This window comes from Cetorhinus maximus, chromosome 14, assembly GCF_964194155.1.
Source record: "Cetorhinus maximus chromosome 14, sCetMax3.hap1.1, whole genome shotgun sequence".
Classification (NCBI taxonomy): domain Eukaryota; kingdom Metazoa; phylum Chordata; class Chondrichthyes; order Lamniformes; family Cetorhinidae; genus Cetorhinus; species Cetorhinus maximus.
Window position 1 is genome coordinate 78,515,085 of NC_135892.1, and position 25,126 is coordinate 78,540,210.

Sequence of the window (25,126 nt, forward strand, 5' to 3'; positions counted from 1 at the left end):
CAGAGATCTATGGACACACACGCCAAGGTCCCTTTGTTCCTCAGAACTTCCTAGTGTCATGCTGTTCATTGAATACTTCCTTGTCACATTACTCCTTCCAAAGTGTATCACCTCACACTTTTCAGGGTTAAATTCCATCTGCCACTTATCTGCCCATTTGACCATCCCGTCTATATCTTCCTGTAGCCCAAGACACTCAACCTCACTGTTAACCACCCGGCCAATCTTTGTGTCATCCGCAAACTTACTAATCCTGCCCCCCCGCCACATAGTCATCTATGTCGTACATATAAATGATGAATAATAGGGGACCTAACACAAATCCCTGTGGTACGCCACTGGACACTGGTTTCCAGTCACTAAAACAGCCTTCTGTCATCACCCTCTGTCTCCTAAAACTAAGCCAATTTTGAATCCACCTTATCAAATTACTCTGTATCCCATGGGCATTTGCCTTCTTTATAAGTCTCCCATGTGGGACCTTATCAAAGGCTTTGCTGAAATCCATTTAAACTACATCAACTGTAGTACCCTCATCTACACACCTGGTCACCTCCTCAAAAAATTCAATCAAATTTGTTAGACATGACCTCCCTCTGACAAAGCCATGCTGACTATCCCTGATCAAACCTTGCCTCTCCAGGTGGAGATAGATTCTCTCCTTCCGAATTTTCTCCAATAGTTTCCCTACCAATGACGTGAGACTCACTGGTCTGTAGTTCCCTTGCTTATCTCTACAACTCTTCTTAAATAGCGGAACCACATTAGCTGTTCTCCAGTCCTCTAGCACCTCTCCCATGGCCAGAGAGGAATTAAAAATTTGGGTCAGAGCCCCTGCAATCTCCTCCCTTGCCTCCCTCAGCAATCTGGGACACAAATCATCCGGACCTGGAGATTTCTCTACTTTTAAGCCTGCCAACACCTCCAATACCTTGTCACTCCCTATATCAATTTGCTCAAGAACCTTGCAGTCTCTCTCCCCAAGATCCATACCGTCATCCTCATTCTCTCGGGTGAAGACGGATGTGAAGTATTCATTCAATATTCTACCGATGTCCTCTAGCTCCACCCATAGATTGCCCCCTTGGTCCCTTATGGGCCCTACTCTTTCCCTGGTTATCCTCTTCCCATTGATATATTTATAGAATATCTTGGGATTTTCCCTACTTTTACCAGCCAGAGCTTTCTCATATCCCCTCTTTGCTCTCCTAATTGCTTTCTTAAGCTCCACCCTGCACTTTCTGTACTCCACTAATGCCTCCACTGATTTGCTCCCCTTGTACCTGCTAAAAGCCTCTTTTCCTTCTCATTGTATCCTGAATATCTCTGGTCATCCATGGTTCTCCGGGCTTGTTACTCCTTCCTATCACCCTAGAGGGAACATCTTGAGCCTGTAACCTCCCCATTTAATTTGTGTATATATGTATATGGGGAATACATCATAAAACAACTTACATTTACATCCTTTTATCATCAGTCTCCATATTTTAATATATGTATTATACAAAGGGAATATCCCAAGACTGAAGGCTTCCTGCTATCTGCTAGAATGAACTGGTATGCATGGTTCACTACAATGAACTCCTCAATTCACAGCAATGATTGCCCACATCAGACTGCCACTGGCAAGTGTCAAGTGGATATCAAATATTTCCACATGGGTATAAGGAAGAAAAGCTTTGGTAGTTATCTGTTTCTTTATACTGGTATAAGAACCTTGCTCATTAAGTTACAAAATACAATTGAAGCCAATTGAATTTTAGGCCTGTTCAACTCATCTACTCAGCTCTCCATTTTTCTACTATCCATTTTGGGCCTTACAGTCTATCTCACAAATTACTTCATGATCAAGAATGCCAAAACAACTCTTATACCAACCACTAGAAGTATACGAAACTTGTTCATGTGAGCTGCCTACTTTGGTTATCCATTGGCCATCTGCTGTGCGCCTCTCAACAGCATAGACAACAACACTATGTGAGGAACTACAAGCACAGAGCCATATCTCTCCACTCAGTGGTGCAAGATATTACATCTCCCATCTGCAACACTACACTATTGCCCTATACCCAATTATTTTATCCTGACTGCAGGGTTTTTCTTATTGCAAATGATATATCTCTACATGCATTGTATTCAAACTTCTAAAAATTGCAAATTAATTCTTAGAAAATCCTCCAAATAAAATGGTTAAACTTTTCACCAGCAACATATAAAAATTACAAACAATAAAAAATTATACTCAAATTATACACTTCATACAATATTCCACTTCCGCACAACATCCAATGTAATACTTCTGAACTTGAAGTTCTCTTAAGGTCCCTGAATTAAAATCACCATTTTTTCAACAAAAAAAAAATCAATTAATGACATACAAACCATTGTCATAAACTACTTGCAAACTTAGTTTCAGTTTGAAATGTATTTGTGAGGGCTCTACAATTCAATCCATCAGTATGGATGTGCCTGTAACACCAAGTATATAGGTTAATGTATCTAATTTATCATGGGAGCTAAAGTCAGCCCAGGGAATCTCTTTTTAAAAACGTAATGCATAAAGATCCTTCTGTTTTTCCCCCTCACAGTATTAGGAATTTAATTACCAAAGTTATTAACTGAGTGTTTGAGTTTGATTATGTGAATTTAGCTCCCTCATGCCATTAGGTAATTGCGGCTGCTCCACTTCCTAAGCCAAAGTACATAATTTCAAAAAGCCTAATATAAGATACAATATTTGACCTGAAAAAATGCAATTGGACAAGATAGCGACTAGAAAGTAGGAAAACACTTAGAGGTCAACTGTCATACAAATTTAGTTTACAGTCAAAGTAGTCAAAATCAAATGCATTGGGCTGGAAAAGAAGTGTTTTAGCAGTGTAGCCCAAATTAGCTCAACCAAAGGTTGATGAGGAAGTGTAGAGTAAAGGGTCAACGTTAAAAGTATAATATAATAATGATGTCCGATCACATGACTGAGAAGTAAGCGAGATCTGGGAGGAGGAGCTGCTCCAACCTCATGTAGAGGGCCAATTGTGTAAATACTTGCTGTAAGTAAAGAGTAACAGTTTTGAGAAGCTACACACTTGAGCAGTGTATTTTGGGAGAATAGACAATCCTTAAAACCACCATCTAGACCCCAACCACACAACAAAACAAAAAGCAGATCAACATTGGGAAATATTTAAGTCTCAAATGGGTAGAATATCAACTAAAAACATTCTGACCAGGAATAAAAGGGTGATAGCAATAAGTTCTACAGATGAATGAAATTAAGGCAACAACTGAATTTAAGAAAAAAGTATATGATAAACCTAAGGCTATTAATACAGAACATCAAGACAAATACCAAAAACATAGATGAGAACCAAAAACAGAGGTGAAAAAGACTAGGAAAATACGAAAAAATCTGCCTGTCGACCCAGAATTCAGAGCTGGATCTCTGGTCTCCACCCACTGGGACTGTCTGCACCTTCTGACTCAGAAGCAGAAATGATACCACTAAGGCAAAAATTCGCTCCGTGTAAACACATGAAACTCAAAAGAATAGTCAAAAAATGGTGGTACCATTTAAGAATGAAGAAATCAATCATACAGAATAAAATAATTTTGTCTCCTTCTTTACAGGTGAACAAAGTACAGTTGGAGTAACAAAGGAGAGTGTCGAGGAACCATTACTTAATATAAATATTAAAAAGGAAACTATACAAAAAATATGTAATGCAACTTAAAATTGCTAAGTGAGTGCAGGCAAAATTTTCAGCATCAGTGCTTTTGCACACACAAACTTCCACATGCCTCTCCTTATAATAATACAAGCTCTCAGCCTTAAAAATGTGAACCACTGAGTCTTTGTAAAATGTGGAGGTAGAATTTTCTGAACTGTTGCTGCAGTTATTTGAAAGGAACTACACCAATTATAAGTTGCATAATTAAGAGCATAATATTCACAGCACAAAAACAGGACATCCATCCCAACATGTTCATGCCAGTACTAATACTCGACACCTCATTTCTCTTAATGCTTGTGCCTCCTTTCACCCTACTTCATCTAACCCCATCGATATATCCTTCTATTCCTTTCTCCCTCATGTGTTCATCTAGCTTCCACTTCAATGTATCTATGCAATTCATCTTCCAACTTCTCCTCGTGGTAGTGAGCTCCATATACTAACACTCTCCAAGTAAATAAGTATTTCCAGAATTCTCTATTGGAATTATTAATGATCTTATATTTGCAGTCCCTAGTTCTAATCTCACCTGCAAGTGGAAACTTCTTCTCCATATCTACCCTATCAGACCCTATCACAATCTTAATGACCTCTATCAGATCACCCCTCGTTCTTTTCCTTTCTGGAGAAAAGCTTGTTCAATCTTTCCTCATAGGTATATCCTCTCAGTTCTTGTATCACACTTGTGAATCTTTCTTACACTTTCTCCAGTGCCTCTTTGAAAATATGAAAACCAGAACTGCATACAATACTCCAAGTCCAGTTGAATCAAAGCTTGAAACAAGTTTAATATAACTTCTCTGCTTTTCGATTCTATTCCTCCAGTTGAACTCCAATGCTTTTTCAATGGCCTTGTTAAACTGTGTGTTAGGGACATGTATTGATGTCAAATATTCAATTTCAGTTTCATCTGCCAGATTCACATATGGAACTTTTTTAAAAATGCAGTGTCAACTGTTAAAATAAAGACATTGACTTAAGATGGCTGCCACAGGCCACTTGTTGTTTGGGGCTGCAAGCTGGCTAAGCTTTTGGAAGCTTCTAAAAATGAACATGCAAGACCACATCCTTGTGGAATGTTGCACCTGCCCTTGACAGGACTTACCCCACAGCAACAAGAACAAGAAGACCTCAGAATTTCTGTCTCCAGGACTACCAGGTAACAAAGGAGAACTCATGAAGCTGATTATGCACAAGGGAAGTGCTAAGGACCACCTACTGCCTAAAATGTAGGTCAATGGTTTTGACCATGGGAGGTAGAAACTCCTTCATTAACATGAATAGACTATCGATTGTTTTCCATCATGTATCAATGGCTAGTCGCCACATGGCCAAAATTCTTTGATTTTTGAAAGTCTTTTATTATAAAACCCTGCTGGCTTTGAGGCAGTCTAGAGAAGGAACATCTAAAGGCAGCAAAAAGCTGCTTGCCTCTCCCCCTCTTTCAACTAAATTGAAACTTGCCTGCTTATATTGTACTGTGGACAGCAGACAGAGAAATTCTAAAGAAGGCCTCAAATTCCAAAGCAGCGTTTTCGGCAAAAAAAAACAAGGACTACCGCTTTAAAAACTGCCTCAAGCATGAGCAACAGCAAAGGACTCAATCAGTGAACTCTTCATATTTTTGCCTTTTATCCTTGAATCTTAAGTTGGCCAAAAGTTAACCTCCTCTACTTTGTAACTTGTATTTTTGCATGCATTGCAACAGTCAGGACTTGTATTTACCTTTTATTAAATATTTTAATATCTTTACCTGAGTGAGATTTTAGCACAATAAAAATTAATCCCTTACTCACTTAAACTCAAGAAAAGCCTGTTGGACAGAGTTCTGTGCAATCAGCACATAAATAGTAAAGTACATACACTGAATTGGCACATTCATTCTTATAAATTTCAAAAATACTCTGTTACGATCAACCAAGGTGTGGTGTGCGCCCATCCTCACCTGGTCATAACATATGTCACTATTTTTAATGATTTGTTCATCTGTGTCTCTGGATCCATGCTGCTCTACCCTATTAAGATGCTAGTAATACAAGAAGTATAGGCCTCCTGATTTTTCTTACGAAAATGTACCACCTCAGCTTACTATATTGAAGTTCATTTACCAATTATATACCCATTTTGCAAGTTCATTAATGTCTTCTTGTATTTTGTCAGTATTCCCCCGTACTAACTACAACCCCAAATTTGGTGGTTTCTGCAAATTTGGTCATTATACTTCCTATTCCCAAATCCAAAACATTTATATAAATGATAACAACTGCAAGTGATGCAGAACATCATTTTCCATCTTTTGCCAGTCTCATAGCAGCCCTTAACCCCTACTCTCTGATTCCTGCTTTATAATTAAGTGGCTAAAGGTTGTATATCGAAAAATAATTGCATGAAAAAAAGTTCTCAGAAATAATCAGATGTCATCAAGTATGTGGCCAAGAAAAAGAACAGGATGACACTTACATCTTTGGAGTTTATATTAGACATTGTCCTCAGGATCAGCATCTCCAGTCACTCTCCTACACAAACTCCATGTTCCCTAAGAGCCAGAGTGCTTTTTCCTATCCAATTTTCAGATGAACAGAGAAGTCCTGCCACGGTATTCCAGCTTGCTGGATCATATTTTGTGCTACCACATGACCTTGACTTTAGAAGATGGGGGAACATTATGCTTTATTAGACAATGGCTCATGCTGTAAAATAGGAAATACATTTATTTGACATTAAACAGGTAAATGAATAGAATTCAGCTATTCAGTAAAAAGAGTAATACATTTTGCTAATCTTGAAACGTCAAAGACATTCTCTCCTACACTAACCCTCAATATTAAATTGATCCTCAAGACATGTTTTCTCATTTCCTATATTTCCTGCCTCAACAGTTGTTTGTCCTACTTTTCTTTTCAATTTGTATGCATATGTTTGGTACCTGTGAGAACAATGAAGCATTTTTGTCCATTTTAGATTCTTTCTTGTTGGTCTAAACAAATCCAGATTTAAAGTCGATATTATTTAAAGTTGCATTTAATACATAGTTCAGTCTGGCTGATGTTCATACTTGAGCACAAAGCACGGACACACATAGCTCAGCAAGGCCTTGACCCTTAATTTCACTGCTGCAAATTATATTTAGAGAAGTTCTGTCAAATAGGTCAAAGTATTTGCATAGATCAATGAATGAGGCCATTCTGTTCAATTCAAACACCCATGTAATTGAATACCTGTCTATCCAATATAATTGAGAAATACACCGTTTCTAATGTCCTAAATACCAAAATACTATCACAGAGCCCCTGATAGATCAGTACACCTGGCAGTTACAGACTTACTGCTGACAGAGGATACAGGCAACTGTAAATAAACCATTCCAGTATATACTGAAACTATGAACATTAAATATTGTAGTCTGAGCCCTGACCAGGGAAGAGAAGTTGATGGGGTCTGATTCCCGTCTCCTCGGTTGGGATGTTCCGATGGTGGGGTGTGGGGAGCTTGGGGAGGGCCAGGAAGAAGCACTCCGGCTCCTCCTGGTCCTGAAGAAGCTCTTCCCAATCCTGACCTCATCTTGCTGAACCTGTTCGGTTTTCTGAGGCCAGGCACAGTTAAACCTGCAAGGTTAAATCTGAGGCTTCCAGCCTCATTAACGTTTTAAAATGTCAACCCACCTCCTGGGAGCGGATTGTCCATCCACTTTTTCACCAGAATAAAAGTCAGAAGTCGGTGGGTTACAGCCAGCTTCCCAGTACACCTCTATTTTTTGGGATTTTAACTTCCCAACGCACCCAATCCCACCCACCCTCCTTGTTGAAATTCCCCCCATAGTCTTTGGGCAAGTGATGGAGCAATGCAGGGCTGTAATCTCCTTTGAAGGATAGTGAAGTTGTGGTGCTACTGCATTTGGTGAATGTTAGAAGGGTTGCTCTGTTTGAAACCAGAGCACTTCCCACAAAGTCAAGCAGTGTTGCATGTTTGGCAGGTGGTTAAGGGTGTGTGATATCCATAGGGTTTAGTAACAAATGCTGACAAATGACACATCAAAGCTGCCAAAATACAGCCATCAGCCATGGTTGTGAGGGTTCAGCCTAATTTCTCAGTAGATAACTATTTATATGATTTTCTTCCCTGAAGACGGAGATCCAAATTTCAGAGGATGAAGGCACCAGGGCAACTTCCTATATATTGGGCATTGACATGGATGATAGCCTCAGTGGCATTACAAACTGAAGTAGTATCCCTTCCTGTTCACATAAGTGAGAGATGATCTGTCAACATCTTCAACTAAAAATGTTGCCATCTTGTACTTTGGGGAGCCAGCAACCCCACAGAACCATAGGCCTCTTCCTCTCTGCTGCCTCACTGTTATGCCAAAGCTAATGACATGGGCTACTTTGCCATACATGGCAGCAATGCATGCCCTTACAAATTCCTGACTTTTGTCCCAGAGATTTCCTGCAGCTGCATCAAAGGAACCTAAGTCATAGTTGAGGGCAGTAGTAATCTTGCCAGCCACAAGTAAATGAGCATGGCTTCCAATCTTTGATCAGAGCATCACAATGACAGACAATGGCAGCTTTAGAAATGTAATCTATTCTGACGCAGAACTCCTCAGAGGCGTATTCATAAGACCTGTGCTGCCTGCAGATTCTTTGATTGGCGCAGTGGGGAAGGTGGAATATCTAGTTTGCTGCAGCCTTCTGCCAAGCAACCCAATTTTCCTTCTCTCCAAAAGCTTCTGGCTCTTTCTCCTCCATAGCATGGAGAGGTATGCCCAGGGGAAAAGCTGGTATAGGTTCGTGATTCATTCTGTCTTGGGGGAATGGGGGGGAACGTTAGGGTAAAAAAATCTGTGGGTAGGTGAACAGTACCACTTGGTCAAAATGCAGGTCTAAGTGAGTGCACAGCAAAAATAAAGGATGAAAAAACATCTAGAAGCTTATAATGAGTGAGCAAGTTTGGGGACTCCTCAAACTTCTGAATGAGGTGACATGGGGGGTTACTATGCCTCTTATTTGGAAATCAGTAAACAAATCATATGTATGGTCAAAAAGATTGAAGGAACTCAGAGGGAGCGATTTTAAGTTGCACAAGCAGTGGAAATCACTTCCATTTGAGTTTCCTCATTTGAAATCATTCCTGCATGGTAAGTGTATCGGAAACATTAAGTAAATGCACCACCTATGTGTCCTTAGACCATCAGGAATTCTACCACTCCATAAAATTAAAAATTTTATTATGCAGCTGCCAGTTTTCCATGGGGAAATTAAAGAAATAGCTTGCTGAAGCAAACATTGCATCTGTGAACAATTGATTGGCTAATGTTAGTAATGTCCAATGTAGCAGACTGAAAATTATTCCATAGCATCAATGTTGAGGATATTTGTGACCTTTCCACTGTAGGCCAGATTGCAGGATGTGACATAACATATTTTTGAAACACAGCCTGTATAAGCAATGCTTCTGAGACAATTGGAAATAGAATATTAAAAGCAGAGGTGCTTCTAAAGTGAAGGTATCGATGAGTGCATGCCGTATGCTACTGACGTTCTAAGGCTAAACTGGCTTCCTTCCATTGGTCCTCCTTGCAGTCCTCAAAAGAAGATGGGAATTGTTAATCAAAAACCCAATGTGCCTTCTCTACAAATGGGGCTAGGTAATAAATAACCCCAAGCCCAACTGTTAAAAACGCAAAAGTAGGCGGTTAAGCAGCTGCCAGAACAAAAAAGTAACAAAAGCACATGAGAAATAAGGTTTTAATAAAGTCTTGTAATGTATTTTTGGGCTCCTTTCACTTTTGCCTTTACTGTGCAATTAGTAACCCTGCATGCCTATTTAATATACAAAACCATGACAAGGCATAACTGAAATGGCAATAATAGGAAATGGAACAAATTGGCTCTGATATTATTGGGGAGGTGGGGAGGCTACAGAAAACATGGTAATGTGAGAAAAACCCAGCAAGGCCGAGGATTTTGAAACCCTGCCAATCTTAATGGCTGAGCTTTGTTTAAATAATATGCTGCAGTCTCACATCCCCTTGGCCCCTGCTCTGCTCAACCCCACTGAACAGCTGGCCAGACCAACAATGTGATCAGTGAGTGGGAGCATAAACAAGCAGGAGAAGTTGGCAGCCTCATCTGGTCTGAAATTCAACTCTCAGCAGGTTTGGCTTGATGGGGGAAACTGACACTGCCACTCCGTCCCCCCGTCTCCGCCGCCGCCCCCCCCCCCCCCCCCCACCCCCCACCAGGCCTGGTTGATATTGCAAATTGGGTCTGATTATGTCATCAAGATCCAGTATGTGTATTTAAAATGGGACCTCACTTACTTCCTACAGATAACCTGCTTATCTTTTCCAAAGTGTATGTTAATATGGAGACACGGTAGGAAAGGAGCAGAATTGGTGGGGATAAATCACTCCTCTTATTTTTAACTGCCCATCTCCCACCAACCACCAAGTTTCTACCAATTGGGGACAGTTAAATTTAGGGCCATTGTTGCACTGTGTGATTCCACTTTTGTTTGCATTCACCCAACCAAAAATGATCAGGCACATCTAATTCCCCAGAAAAAAATGACAGAAAATTATGATTAGTACTCAAGTGACACACTGCATCCCTATCCCATTTCCCATCTCCACCTGTCCAAACCACCTGCTAGACAGGCTACAGGCAGAGAAAGTCCAAGCTTAAAGTGCCAGCAGCTAACATGTTAGAAAATTATAGATGTTCTTTATTTACCATATAAACTGAAAGCATTAAACATAGAAAATGATCAGAAATTTCATAAATCAGAAATAATTTACTTTAAGTCTGAAATTAACTTCTGTCACCTCTTAAACCCTGAAATAAAAAGTAAAATAATTAACATATGTCTGTTACTACGCAAATTTCTGTGGCAGGTCTGAAGGGAATGTCAATAGTAATTTCCAACCTACAAGTCACAAACATTTGATTCAGATATGACTTATAGTGTTAATAGGGATGCAAACCTGGTAATAATCATAAAACATAAAGGTGCAAGGATCTAGCCTTCCATGATGTTTTATTTTCCAATTCAAATCGCCTTGCTTTACAGTATTATTGAAATTGTATCCAACAAAGTGTTTTGGGTAGCCTGCAACATAGTATGTGACCTGGGCTATATCTGATAAAAAATTCCTTTTCTTGAATCTCAAGAAATTGATTTGTCTTATCAAACTAAATCCAGCAGAGCAACAAAAAAAAGGGTGGTGGCATCCAAGGTTTTGCCTAACACTGCCAACACTGAAGATAAAGGTGGAAGCCAAGCGAGCACCCCGCATACTACAAACACGCATTAGTAACGAGAATTAAGGGGGTGAGTGGTGTCATATTATTGCATGCTGTCTTTTTGCCTCAAGACCTGATATCAAAACCAGTCCAAGCTGATTAAAGTATCTTCCTTCTCTGTTAACTGTAGAAGTTGAATGTTATAAAACCTTTGTGAGAGAACTGTGTGTAGTATTGTGTTCCACACAACAGAAAGGATGTTGAAGCTGTAGAGAGGCTACAACTCAGATTCACCAGGATGCTGTCTGATATGAGAAAATAAAAATATTAAGAAAAAATTGAAAAATCAAATTATTTCTTCAGAATGCAGATTACAAGAAAATATGATAGAAGTGTTTAAAATTCTGGAAGAATGGGACAAGGGTGATAAAAGCAGACCGTTTCCATTCGTAATTAGGCCACAGACACTAGACTAAACATTAGAGATTTAGAATAGAGGGCAGGGGAAGCTTCAGTTGTGGAATTCACTTCCGGGGTTAGTGATTGAGGCAGTCAAGATTAGAGTACATGGATAGGTGGATAAAGGAAAAGGGATGGAAGGGATGCAAGAATAAGACGGATTGGTTGAGCCAGATGGCATGTTTGCATGTTTTAACTTTTATCTCCCTAGTAATGTATTACATCATTCTATTCAGTCTCAACTCATTTTCCAATGACTGTAGTCCTAAATCATACAAGTGCACCAACCAACACTTAATTGATAGTTTGCCTTAAAAAATCCATTACTATCGCTGGCTAGGGGATAGAAAACAATCATATGGAGCAGAATTTTGCCCTTGACGGGGGTGCTCAGCGGGGGCGGTCAGGAAGCCAACCGCCACCCGTGATCGGCACCACACCGCGTGGAATGCGAGCCGCAACACTCAGCGCTGCCTGTGCAAGCGGGGGAAGGAGGGAAAGCAGGCCTAGTGCAAACATCATGCATGCGCACGAAAGAGCGCTTCAAGCTCCCTAAGGCACAGAGCTGCCTCAGGGAGATGAAGCACTGGTTAAAAAATCTAATGAAGAAAATAAAAATGTCATAAAACATGTCCCGTCATGTGACAGGGTCACATGAGCAGGGACATGTTTTTAATTCAAGTGTAAAATTTTTATGTTATTTTTATTTGCTTTAGGAAACCTCATCCCGCCCGTGGATGAGGTTTCATGAAAAGTGCAAAGGCCGCTTGGCGTTTTCGCCTGCCCATCAACTGTAAGGTTGGGTGGGCAGCGTAAATTTGAATTTAGTTACCTTTTTAATGGCCTTAATAGGCCTTTTCATTGTCAGCGGGTCCGCTGCCGACTCCAGCGCATGCCCGCCAAACGAAATATCACGGGACTACGCAATGACGATGAGACACTCGCCCAACGTTACCACGTGTCATTTTACACTCGGCTGGGTCGGGCGCACGCCCACTCACCGAGCTCAATATTCTGCCCATGGATACAGTAAAGGACACTATTGGAGTAAAGTACAGGATCATTACATAGTATCTAGCTGTGCTATTCATGACTTTGGACTGTTTGATACTATTACTAGATGCTCAAAGATTGAAAGAAAAATTATGTTCCATTTCCTAGTATGCTCATCTCTCACAACTTCAGCTAGCCCTTTCAATTTACTATCATCCAGTGAAGTCACTGAGGTTAAAATTTGCCTACTCTGTTGCAGTCACCAAATAATTCAAAGATCAATCACAGCTAGTTAAGTTGCCAACTTTTGCAATGCCAATGTTCAAGAGAGAGCTGGACAAGTTCCTAGAGGAAGCTGATGCTGCAAAAGGTACATGGGATGTGGGGTAGTTAATGTACCTCATGGTTATTGATATCTTCTAGAATTCAATTCTGATTGCCTTCAGGATATGAGAGGATTTTCCCAGAATTCTTTTTCGTTGAATTGGCCTAAGTTGTTTTTGTTTTAAATCTTGTTTTTTGCCTCTCCTGTGAGATTACATGGCTGTTGATGGGTGGAGATTGTATTGCATAATTTACAACAGGGCTGAATGGATTAGATTCAATATACCAGCTGGTCTTTTCCCGTCCATCTTTTCATATGTTCATATGTATCAACATCATTCAGTTTAACCCTTGCACAGTGGCCACATAGTAAATTAACTCTAGAAATACCATATGGCCAATGTGCATACATAAGGACATACACCACAAGTTCTACAATTATCTGCCTGGTAATTTACCAACTTTTAGGGGCAGCTACAGCACTAATAATCTGGTCAGTTTAACTAGCAATGTATTGGTTCCAAAACAAGAAAATGATGTACTGATTATATTTTCATTCTTTGCTAATGTTGACAATTTCCCACTTTCATAGAATGATGGCAGCACAGGAGGCCATTCTGCCCATTGTACTTGCGCCAGCTCTTTGAAAAAGATATAAAATTAGTCCCACGCTCCTGCTCATCCCCACAACCCAGTAAAGTTACTACTGGATCTGCTCCATCCATCCCTTCAGGCAGTGCATTCTAGATCATAATAACTTGCTGCATAAAGAAAAATCTACTCATCACCCCTCTGATTGCACAGGATACATCAATACTGTTTAATCAGCTACACTGATGGATTTTTTAAATTTATTAATTGGATGTGAGCATTGCTGGCAAGGCCAGCATTTGTTGCCCATCTCTAATTGCCCTTGAGAAGATGGTAGTGAGCTTCCAGTATTTTCTACTTAGTAGTTTTCCTTCAAGTAATTTTGAAAAACAGAAGTGCAAATTCAAAGCTTACTGGAGCAAAAGTTAATTTCAATAGTTTAATAACAGGGATTGGTGTTGGGTCCCTTGCTGTTTGCGGTATATATAAACGATTTAGACTTGAATGTAGGAGGGTTGATCAGTAATTTCGTGGATGACATGAAAATTGGTGCAGTGGTAAATATTGAGGAGGATAGCCTTAGATTACAGGAGGATATAGATGGGCTGGTCAGATAGGCTGATCAGTGGCAAATGGAATTTAATCTGGATAAGTGTGAGGTGATGCACTTGGGCAGGACAAACAAGGCACAGGAAAACACGATGACTGGGAGGTACCAAGGATCAGAGGGATCTTGGTGTGCATGTCCACCGGTCCCTTAAGGTAGCAGGACAGGTAGATAAGGTGGTTAAGAAAGCATATGGGATACTTGCCTTTATTAGCCGAGGCATAGAATATAAGAGCAGGGAGGTTATGCTGGAACTGTATAAAACGCTGGTTAGGCCACAGCCAGAGTATTGCGTGCAGTTCTGGAATCCGCATTATAGGAAGGATATGATTGCACTAGAGAGAGCACAGAGGAGGTTTACCAGGATGTTGCCTGGGCTGAAGAGTTTTAGTTATAAGGAGTGATTGGATAGACTGGGGTTATTTTCCCTGGAGCAGAGGAGATTGAGGGGGGACATGATTGAGGTGTATACATTTATGAGGGGCATAGATAGGATAGACAGGAAGGAGCTTTTCCCCTTGGTGGAGGAATCAATAACCAGAGGGCATAGATTTAAGGTAAGGGGCAGGAGGTTTAAAGGGGATGTGAGGAAGAATTTTTTCACCCAGAGGGTGGTGGGAATCTGGAACTCTCTGCCTGAAAGGGTGGTAGAGGCAGAAACCCTCATAACATTTAAGGAGTATTTGGATGTGCACTTGTGATGCCATGACATAAAAGTCTATGGGCCTAGTGCTGGAAAATGGGATTAGAGTAGTTAGGTACTTGTTTGACCAGCGCAGACTTGATGGGCCAAAGGGCCTTTTTCTGTGCTGTAGACCTCTGTGACTCTAAAAGCAGAAACTGAGGGAGACGTGTACAGTATTGATCTCCTTAATTAAGGGAGGATGTAAATGCATTTGAAGCAGCTCAGAGAAGCTTTACCAGACTAATACCAGGCATGGGCGGGTTGTCTTATGAAGAAAGGGTGGACAGGCTAAGCTTTTATCCACTGGAGTTTAGAAGAGTAAGAGGTGACTTGATTGAAATATATAAGATCCTGAGAGGTCTTGACAGGATGGATCTGGAGAGGATGTTTCCTCTTGTGGGAGAATCTAGAACTAGGGGGTTACTGTTTAAAAATAAGGGTTCGCCTATTTAAGACAGAGATAAGGAGGTTTTTTTCCCTCTCAGTAGGGTAGCGAGTCTTTGGAACTCCCTTCCTCAAAAGGCAGTGGAAGCAGAGTCTTTGAATATCTTTAAGGCAGAGGCAGATAGATTCTTGATAAACAAGGGGGTGAAAGGTTATTGGGGGTAAGCAGGAGGTTATAATCAAATCAGCCATGAATAGCAGAGCAGGTTCAAGGAGCTGAGTGGCCTACTGCTGCTCCCAATTTGTATTCATCGGCTGAGAGCCTGGGGCCGAATTGAGTGGAGTCACAGATAAAGAGTACCTGCTTCAATTAATATTGCTTTAATTTTCAAAAGAAAAAAAGCACCAGTTGAACTTTGAAGCCAACTAACTATCTCCATATGTATTTTTTAAACAGATAAGGTGAATGCTAATTTCATATACACGAGACAAAATTTTCACTAAAGTCAATATTATCGAGAATTGACAGAGGTGTGTAATAGATGGCCGGTCAGATATCACACATTTTACGCATTCGTCTAAAGTCGAAATTACTCCAGGAGAATCAAAAAGATTTGAGGAGAGAGTTTTGGAAGAAAATAAAAAAGACAGAAGCCAAAGGAGAGAGAAAAACTGCAACTCAAAGACATCAGAGCCAAGAAAGACAGTGAGCACTTTATCCAGTTTACCTTGTACAACATTGTGAGAGATTGACTAGTAGAAATTAAATACTCAATTTAAGATTATGGACAGAAATTTTCTCTGTATCATAAAATTGTTACCCCATTTATGGAGATCAGACCTTACTATCCCTTAGAATCATAGAACATGTAAGGACTTTTCCCTGTGGATGGTTAAAGCAAATACTAACCAAACTAATCTCAAAATCAACAATTAATCACATACAACACCAAGTTATTAATTACATTTTTCTATAAACTCTCACTTTCCCCAAACGGATTTATAATGTTGTTAACCTTTATCGCAATTTACTTACCTTTGCGGATGCATATAAGTTCATGAACTCCACAAGTACGTTCTCCACCTGCGGAAAGATAAATTTATCATTAAAGGTATTTTTACTTAAATGCTGACTAAAAATTTGTGCTGTGCTTCATGACATTTGCTTTAAATGAAAGGAAATAACAAAGGAAGAATAAAAATAAGTTGTATTCCTTTAGCACCTTTCATATGCAAAGCACATGCTCTGTCAAGGTGTACACCTAAATTGCATTGGATAGTAATAAGGTTCCCATCTGATTCATACCGATGGCTTCAGTAAATGCTGGACAACATCCAAGGTGATAAATGGTAAGTGACATTTATGCCACGGAAGTGGTAGGTAGTGAGCATCTCCAACAAGAGAATGCCTAACCACTTCCTTCCGACATTCAATGGTACTACCAATGTGAAATCCCTCATTATGAACATCCTCAGCAAGTTACCATTGCCTAGATACTCAATTGAACCAGCCACCCAAATGCTGTAGTTGCGACGGCAGGTCAAAGGCTGGGTGTTCTATGATAAGTGGCTCATGTTAGCAACATTATTCTCCATTATCTTAAATGGATGCAGCTGCAACAACACTCAAAAAGTTAGACATTATCCAGGACAAAAGTGTCTGCTTGAATGCACCTCATTCACTCGGCTAAACATCCACCTCCTCCACTACTGTCATACTGTGACCCGTCCTATCTACACAATGTGCAACAGCTACTCACCAAGGCTTCTTCAGCAGCACAGCCCAAACCAGTGACCTTTCTACCTAGAATGAGAACAGTAGCAGGTACAGGAGAATATTACCACTTCCAAGTCACATACCATCTTGACTTGGGAATGAATCTGCTGCCAATCCTTCAATGTCATAGGCCAGGATCTTCCGTTTGGCATGCAGTGGTGGACCCCGCAAGCCGACGCGTAAAATGACGCACGGTGACGTCGGGTGTGCATCTCGACGTCACCGTGCATCATTCCAATCTTCAGGTTGGCGGGCAGGCGAAAAGCCCAGGCAGTCTTCAAATTTTTCATGGGGGGGATGAGGTCATCACAGGCAGGATGAGGTTTCATGAAGGTTTCGTTAATTAAATATAAATTTTTATGAAAATTCATAAACATGTCCCAGCTCAAGTGACACTGTCATGAGAGGACACATCTGAATAATTTTTTTTCTGTTTCTCACTGTTTCATATTGAAATTAATCTCCGAGGCAGCTCCATGCCTCGCATGCGCGTGAAAAAGCGCAGGCCCCAACTCTCCCTCCTCCCCCCACCCGCACAGGTAACTTCCGGGTGCACATCACGCTGGGCGGGCCTTAATTGGCCTGCCCACGTAAAATGGTGGCACAGAGCCGATCGCAGGCAGCAATCGGCTGTGCACCCGTTCCTGACCGGCCCACCCGAAGGAGAAAATTCTCCCCTTAGAATCATCGAATGGTTACCACACAGAAGGCCATTCAGCCCACCAAATCTGTGCCAGCTCCTGCAAAAGCAATTCAGCTTGTCCCACACCACCAACGTCCATCCTTTCACACATTTATCATCTTCAGGTGATTATCTAATTTCCATTTGAAAATCACAACTGAATCTGCCTCCACCACTTTTTCAGGCAGTACATTCCAGAGCCTAATCACCTGCTGAGTAAAACAACATTTTCTCATGTCGCCTTTGGTTCTTGTGCCAATCACATTAAAACTGTGCCCTCTGGTTCTTGACCCCTCTGCCAAAAGGAACACTTTCTCTCTATCTATACTGTCTAGATCATCCATGATTTCAAACCTCTATCAAATCATCTCTCAACCTTCTCTTATCTAAAGAGAACAACCCCAGCTTCTCCAATCTATCCTTGTAATTGATGCTCGTTGTTGAGTCAAAATCATGGGTCTCCCATTGGATCAACTTCACCACATGGTCAACAACAGTTCAAGGCGGTGGTCAACCACTACCATCAGCACAACTAGGGGCTGACTATAAATGCTTGTCTTGACAATGATGCATGTGTGCCAAGATTACATTTTTGAAAACTGTCCATACATGATTACATTGCTTCAATATTCTTCAACTTTGTTACATTGAAGACCAGCCAGCTGGGCTGCAATGGTTTTTCTCATTCTGTACTTTCCTTCCTAATATATTTTATGTCTATTTTTTTTCTGTCTTCATGAACAAGCACTGGCAACACAACTTTGTACTGAACCAATAAGACATGTTGAAAAATGACCTACAGTTGAATATAGAAACCACCAACATTATTACATTCTCATTGGTAGGAATCATGACTTCCCTTGACAATTCACTCAAGAGTGGAAACCTAACAGCAGGGAACATGAATGCAAATGGCAATTAATCTGTAATTTATACCAGAGTATCTTAATCTGTGATAAAGCATTAAAAACAAACTCCCATTCAAAAGTAGAGCCTGTTAATGTTACTCACCATTTGATACATACTGCAAAGTAGACTCACTCAAATATGTCACCTTAAAGGAAATTTCATCATCTCAGTGATGTCATTTCCTTTTGTAAATGAATATGTTAACTAATCAAGACAAAAATAATCCAGCAGGTTTGCAAAATTATATGCAGGTATGAACTTCTATTCTTCTAGGTCATTTCTAAATTACTTTTAAAAAAAAGAGTAGAATTTGACATTTATGCAAAATGGGATTAGTAATGACGGCAGCTTCAGAGGTTGATGCTGCAACATCACAACAACAGCTTGTATTTAGTTAGCACATTTAACATAGAAAAAATTCAAAAGGGTACTCAAACAAAAACTGAGACTGTGTCAAAAAGGGAGATATTAGGAGGGGTGGCTAAAGCTTTGCTCAAAGAGGCGGGGTCAAAGGAACAGAAGGAAGGAGAGAGGCAGTCAGTTCTTTGTGATGGAATTCAGGAACCTAGGTCCCAAATGGCTGAAGTAACAGGCTCCAATGCAGAAGCAAAGGGTCTGGAGGGTGCACAAGAGACTAGAGTGAGAGGAATACAGAGCTCTCAGAGTTACATGGCTGAAGAACTTTACCAAAATAGGAAGGGCTAAGGCCATGAGGATATTTTAATCATATGGATGAGAAAATTAAATGTGAGGCACAGGGGACCAGGTCAGTGAGCGCAGAGGTGATGGCGAGAAGGGCTAGGTGAGAATGGGATATGGGCAGCAGCGTTTTGGATAACCTGAAGTTTATGAGGGGTGGAGGGTAGGAGACTGGCCAGGGAAGTATTAGAATAGTCAATTCTGAAGTTACCAGAGGCATAGGTGAGGTTTTCAGCAGAAAATGTGCTGTGCTGGGGGGAAGACAGGCGAGATAAAGGAGATGGAAGTAGGATCTCTGTGATGGATAGAATATATAAGATTAGAAGCTCAGTTCAGGTCAAATAGGACACTGAGGTTGGAAACATTCTGGTTCAACATGAACCAGGTCTTCCTAATGTTTGAGTGGAATAAATCGGACAAACAATATGATGACATAAAGGCAGTGGAATTAGAGCTGGGTGTCATCAGCGTACATGTGGAACTAGATCCCAAATCAATGCAAGAAGTCATCAAGAGGCAGCACATAGATGAGGAAATGCAGAAGGCCATGGATGGATCCTTGGATGATTCCAGATGTAATTGTCTGGAGGCAGGAAGAAAAGCCCTTGCTGGAGATGCTCTAGCTATGGATAGGAACGAAGCCAGGGCAGTCATATGAACATACAAAATAGGATCAGAAGTAAGCCACTTGGCCCCTCGAGCCTGCTCCGTCATTCAATACAATCATGGCTGATCGGTTTGTTTCAAGTTCCACATTCCCATCTACCCCCGATAACCTTTGATTCCCTTGCCAACCAAGAATCTATCTAGCTCTTTCTTTAAAATATTCAGTGACCCTGCCTCAATACCTTTGCAGGCAGAGAGTTCCAAAGTCACACAACCCTCAGAGAAAAAATTTCTATTATCTCTGTCCTAAAAGGGCAACCCTTAATTTTAAAACAGTGCTCCCTAGTTCTTGACTCACCCACAATAGGAAACAACCTTCCATGTCCACCTTGTCAAGACCATTCAGGATCTTATATGCTTCAATCAAGTCACCCCTCACTCTTCTAAACTCCAGTGAAAACAAACCCAGCCTGTTCAACCTATCCTCATAAGACAACATGCTCTTTCCAGGTATCAATCTAGTAAATTTCCTCTGAACCATCTCCAACGCATTTACATCCTTCCTTAAATAAGGAGACCAAAACTGCATACAGTATTCAAGATGTAGTCTCACCAATGCCCTGTATATCTGAAGCATAACGTCCTTACTTCTATGTTCAATTCCTCTAGTAAAGGGCAGCATTCCATTAGCTTTCTTGATTACATGCTGTACCTGCATACTAACTTTTTGTGACTCATGCACAAGAGTACCTAGATCCCTCTGCACCTCTGAATTCTGCAGTTGTTCTGTTTAAGTAATACTCTGCTCTTTTATTCTTTCTGCCAAGGTGAACAACTTCACATTTTCCCACATTATACTCAATCTGCCAGGTTTATGCCCATTCACTCAATTTATCTATATCTGTCTGCAAACTCCTTATGTCTTCTTCACAACATACTTTCCTTGTTATCTTTGTGTTGTCTGCAAATTTAGCTACCATGCCTTCACTCCCCTCATCTAAGTCATTGATGTAAATTGTAAAAAGTTGAGGCCCCACAGACCCCTGCAGGACTCCAATCACATATACCAATCAGACAAAGACCTATTTATACATACTCACTGTTTTCTGCCAGCTAGCCAATCTTCTATCCAGGCTAATATGTTACCCCTACAATATAAGCTTTTATTTTCCACAATAACCTTTGATGTGGCACCTTATCAAATGCTTTCTGGAAATCCAAGCACAGTATGTCTAAAGGCTTCCCTCTATCCACCACACATGTTACTCCTTCAAAGAACTCTAATAAATTGGTTAAACATAATTTCCCTTTCATAAAACCATGCTGACTCTTCCCGATTACCTTGTGACTTTCTAAGAACCCAACTATAATCTCTTTAACGATCGACTCTAACACCCTCCCCACGTCAGACATCAAGCTAACTGACCTACAGTTTCCTGTTTTCTGCCTCCTTCGTTCTTGAATAGAGGGGATATATTTGCTACTTTCCAGTATGATGGAACCTTTACAGCATTTTGGAAAATTAACACCAATGCAACTACTACCGCAATAGTCTCCTCTTTTAAGATCCTAGGATGAAATCCATCCGGACCCACAGGCTTGTCAGCCCGCAGCTCCACCAGTTTGCTCAGTACTGCTTCCCTAGTGATTGTAATTTCACCAAGTTTCTCTCTCTCCTCCACTTCCCGATTTACAGCTATTACTGGAATGTTTTTTGTATCCTCTATAGTGAAGACAGAAGTAAAATACTTGTTCATTTCATCCTCCATTTCCTTATTATCTACTACGAACTCCCCATTCTCACTCTCTAGAGGATCAACATTCACTTTACCTACTCTTTTCCTGTTTAAATATCTGTAGAAACTCTTGCTATCCGTTTTTATATTTCTAGCTAGCTTCCTTTCATACTCTAATTTCTTTCTCCTGACTAAGCTTTCAGTCATTCTCTGCCGTTATTTATATTCTGACCAATCATCTGACCTGCCACTGCACAGTAATATGCTTTTTCTTTAAATTTGATGCTTGCCTTAACTTCTTTAACCACGGACGGTGGGTCCACCCTTTAGAATTTTTCATTATGGTAAGAATATACTTATTCTGAGTATTCTGAAATATCCCCTTAAATGTCTGCCACAGATTCTCTATTGATCTATCCCCTAGCCTAGTATCCCAGTTCACTTCAGCTGGCGCAGTCATTCATGCCCACATAGCTGCCCTTATTTAAGTTTAAAATACTAGTCTTAGACTCACTCTTCTCCCTTTCAAACTGGATGTAAAATTCGATCACATTGTGGTCGCTACTACCTAGGGATGTCTTTACTCTGAGGTCATTAATTAATCCTGTCACATTATACAATACCAAATCTAATATAACCTGCTCTCTGGTAGGTTCCAAAATGTGCTGCTCTAGGAAACTCTCTCAAAAGCATTCTATGAACTCTTCATCCAGGCTACTACTACCAATCTGATTTTCCCAGTTTATATGTAGCCCATGATTATTGCCATCCCGTTATCACAAGCACCCAATATTTCTTCTTGTATACTTTGTCCTACATTGTAGTTACTGTTAGGGGGCCTGTAGACCGCTCCCACTAGTGATTTCTTTTCCCTACAATTCCTCATCTCCACCCAAACTGATTCTATATCCTGATTCCCTGAACCAAGGCCACCTCTAACTATTGCACAAATGCCATCCTTGATTAACAGTGTTACCCCTCGACTTTTACCGAGCTTCCTATTCTTCTTGAAGGTCATGTACCCCTCAATATTCATGACCCAATCCTTGTCATCTTGCAGCCAGGTCTCTGTAATGGCCATCAGATCATATTTATTTACTTCAATATGCACTATCAATTTGTTTACTTTGTTATGAATGCTATGTACATTCAGATACAGAGCCTTTAGTTTTGTCTTTTTGTTATCTTTGTGACATCTAGTCTTGGTTCCTGGTGCATTCTTAGATTTTTTTCTCTCTGTCCCTTCCTGCCATTCTCCAACTCTCATTTCCCATATTACTATTTTCCTCTCTTACCTTGTCTCTACTTTTTGATATACCACATCTTCCACTTTAATCCTTTGCCCCCACTATTTGTTTAAAACCCTCTCTATGTCCCTAGTTATGCGGTTCAGAAGAACACTGGTCCCAGCATGATTCAGGTGTAGACTGCCCCAAAGATACAGCCCCCACTTTCCCCAGCACTGGTGCCAGTGCCCCACAAACTGGAACCCATTTCTCCCACACCAGTCTTTGTAGCCATGTATTCATCTCTAATTTTATGTACCCTGTGCCAATTTGCACACAGCTCAGGTAATAAGCCACAGATTATAACCTTTGAGGTTCTGCTTTTCAGTTTAGTGCCTAGCTTCTCATACTCTCTACACAGAACCTCTTTCCTAGTTCTACCTATGTCATTGGTACCTACGTGGACCACGACAACTGGATCCTCCCCTCCCACTGCAAGTTCCTATCTAGCCCTGAACAGGTGTCCCAAACCCTGGCACTGGGCAGGCAACACAGCCGCCTGGACTCTCGCCCTTTGCCACAGAGAACAGCTAGAGTATTGTGTGCAGTTCTGGAATCCACATTATAGGAAGGACGTGATTGCACTAGACAGAGTGCAGAGAAGATTTACCAGGACATTGCCTGGGCTGGAGAGTTTTAGTTATGAGGAGAGATTGGATAGACTGGGGTTATTTTCCATGGAACAAAGGAGATTGAGGGGGGATATAAATGAGGTTTTTAAAATTATGAGGTGGATAGAAAGGGCAGACAGGAAAGAACTTTTCCCCTTGGTGGAGGGATCAATAACAAGGGGGCAGGAGGTTTAGAGGGGATGTGAGGAAGATTTTTTCACCCAGAGGGTAGTGGGAATCTGGAACACACTGCCTGAAAGGGTCGTAGAGGCAGAAACCCTCATAACATTTAAGAAGTATTTGGATGTGCACTTGCGATGCCATGGCATACAAGGCTATGGGCCTAGTGCTGGAAAATGAGATTAGAATAGTTAGGTACTTGTTTAACCGGCACAGACACGATGGGCTGAAGGGCCTTTTTCTGTGCTGTAGACCTCTATGACTCTATAACAGCATCAATCCCCCTCACTATACTGTCCCCTACTACCAATACATTCCTTTTTGCTCCCCCCACCTGAATAGTTTCCTGGACATAGTGCCATGGTCAGTTTGCTCATCTACCTGCTCATCCAAACAAGCTGAGAGAACCTCAAAACTATTTGACAATTGCAGAGGCTCACACTCCTGCACTCCAGTCCTCTGGGTCCCCATACTTGCCTCACTCACAGTCATACCCTCCAGCACTTGACCACTCACCAAATCAGAAGACCCTATCCTAAATGGTGTGACTGCCTCCTGGTACAAAGCATCCAGGTAACTTTCCCCACCCTGATGTGTCGCAGACACTGCACCTCAGCCTCCAGTTCAATGGCTGTGAGCCAAAGTTCCTCAAGCCGCAAACACTTACTGCAGACGTGTTTGCCCTGGATCACAATGTTATCCAGGAGCTCCCAAATGCTGCTGCCTAGACACATCACCTGTCCTGGCATCCTTAATGGTGTTTTAAATAATTACTTAATTATATTAATCACTTAGTTATGTTGCATTTTTTATGTATTTTAATAACTTTGCCACCAATTTGTGCTTTTTTAAACCTTAGGGATAGAATAGAACTTACCCACTTACCAGATACTCACCCTGTAGTAGAGCAAGAACCAATTCCTACAGGGTGAGAAAGATAGAAAAAGGAAACAAACACCTCCTTCCTGCCCCTTCACTGAACTTCAAGTCTTCACTCAGTTACCTCAGTTGCATTCCATTTGCCAAGGCTGCACTAAAGAGCCCTGAATTTATAGTAAACTAAACTGGGGCTACAGTAACTAGATTCAACCAGTTAGCTAATTAACTACTCAACTCTTACAGCTGAGAGTGAGTTTACCCTTTCTAAACTGCAAAAAGGAAAGAACTTAGCCTGCTTACACAATACTTTACAGTTACTGTTAATTACAGACTAGATTTTAAGAGCAAAATTTAATAAAATTAACACTTAAAACTCCCCCTCTGACCAAACTCCAAGTCTTCACTCAGTTACCTCAGCTCCATTCCATGGATAATGGAGGAGAAGCAGCAGAAGCAGTTAATATTGTTGACCGTGTCAAAGGCTGCAGGAAGATAAAGAAGTATGACAAAGAATCAAGCACCATGGTCACAATCACCATAAATATAATTTGACACCTTTATTGAAGTCATTTCAGTGCTGAATTGGAATGAAAACCTGACTAGAAAGTTGTGGAAAGGGTGGTCATAGATTTGGTGACAACACATTCAAAAACTTTAGAGAGGAAAGTGAGACAGAAGGTGGGGCAGTTATGTGCAAGAACAGAAGAGTCAAGGGTGATATTTTTGAGGAGGGTGGTGAATAA

The 25,126-nt window shown here is 40.8% G+C and overlaps 1 protein-coding gene across 1 annotated transcript in view; it reads right to left on the bottom strand.

Moving 5' to 3' along the window:
- LOC144689751 (synaptotagmin-14-like) overlaps positions 1-25,126 on the bottom strand; it is a 264,233-nt gene that overhangs the window by 232,686 nt on the left and 6,421 nt on the right. The window contains exon 2 of the mRNA XM_078557123.1: positions 16,055-16,102. Within this exon, the coding sequence (XP_078413249.1) occupies positions 16,055-16,102 (48 nt within the window). The remainder of the gene's footprint in view (positions 1-16,054; positions 16,103-25,126) is intronic.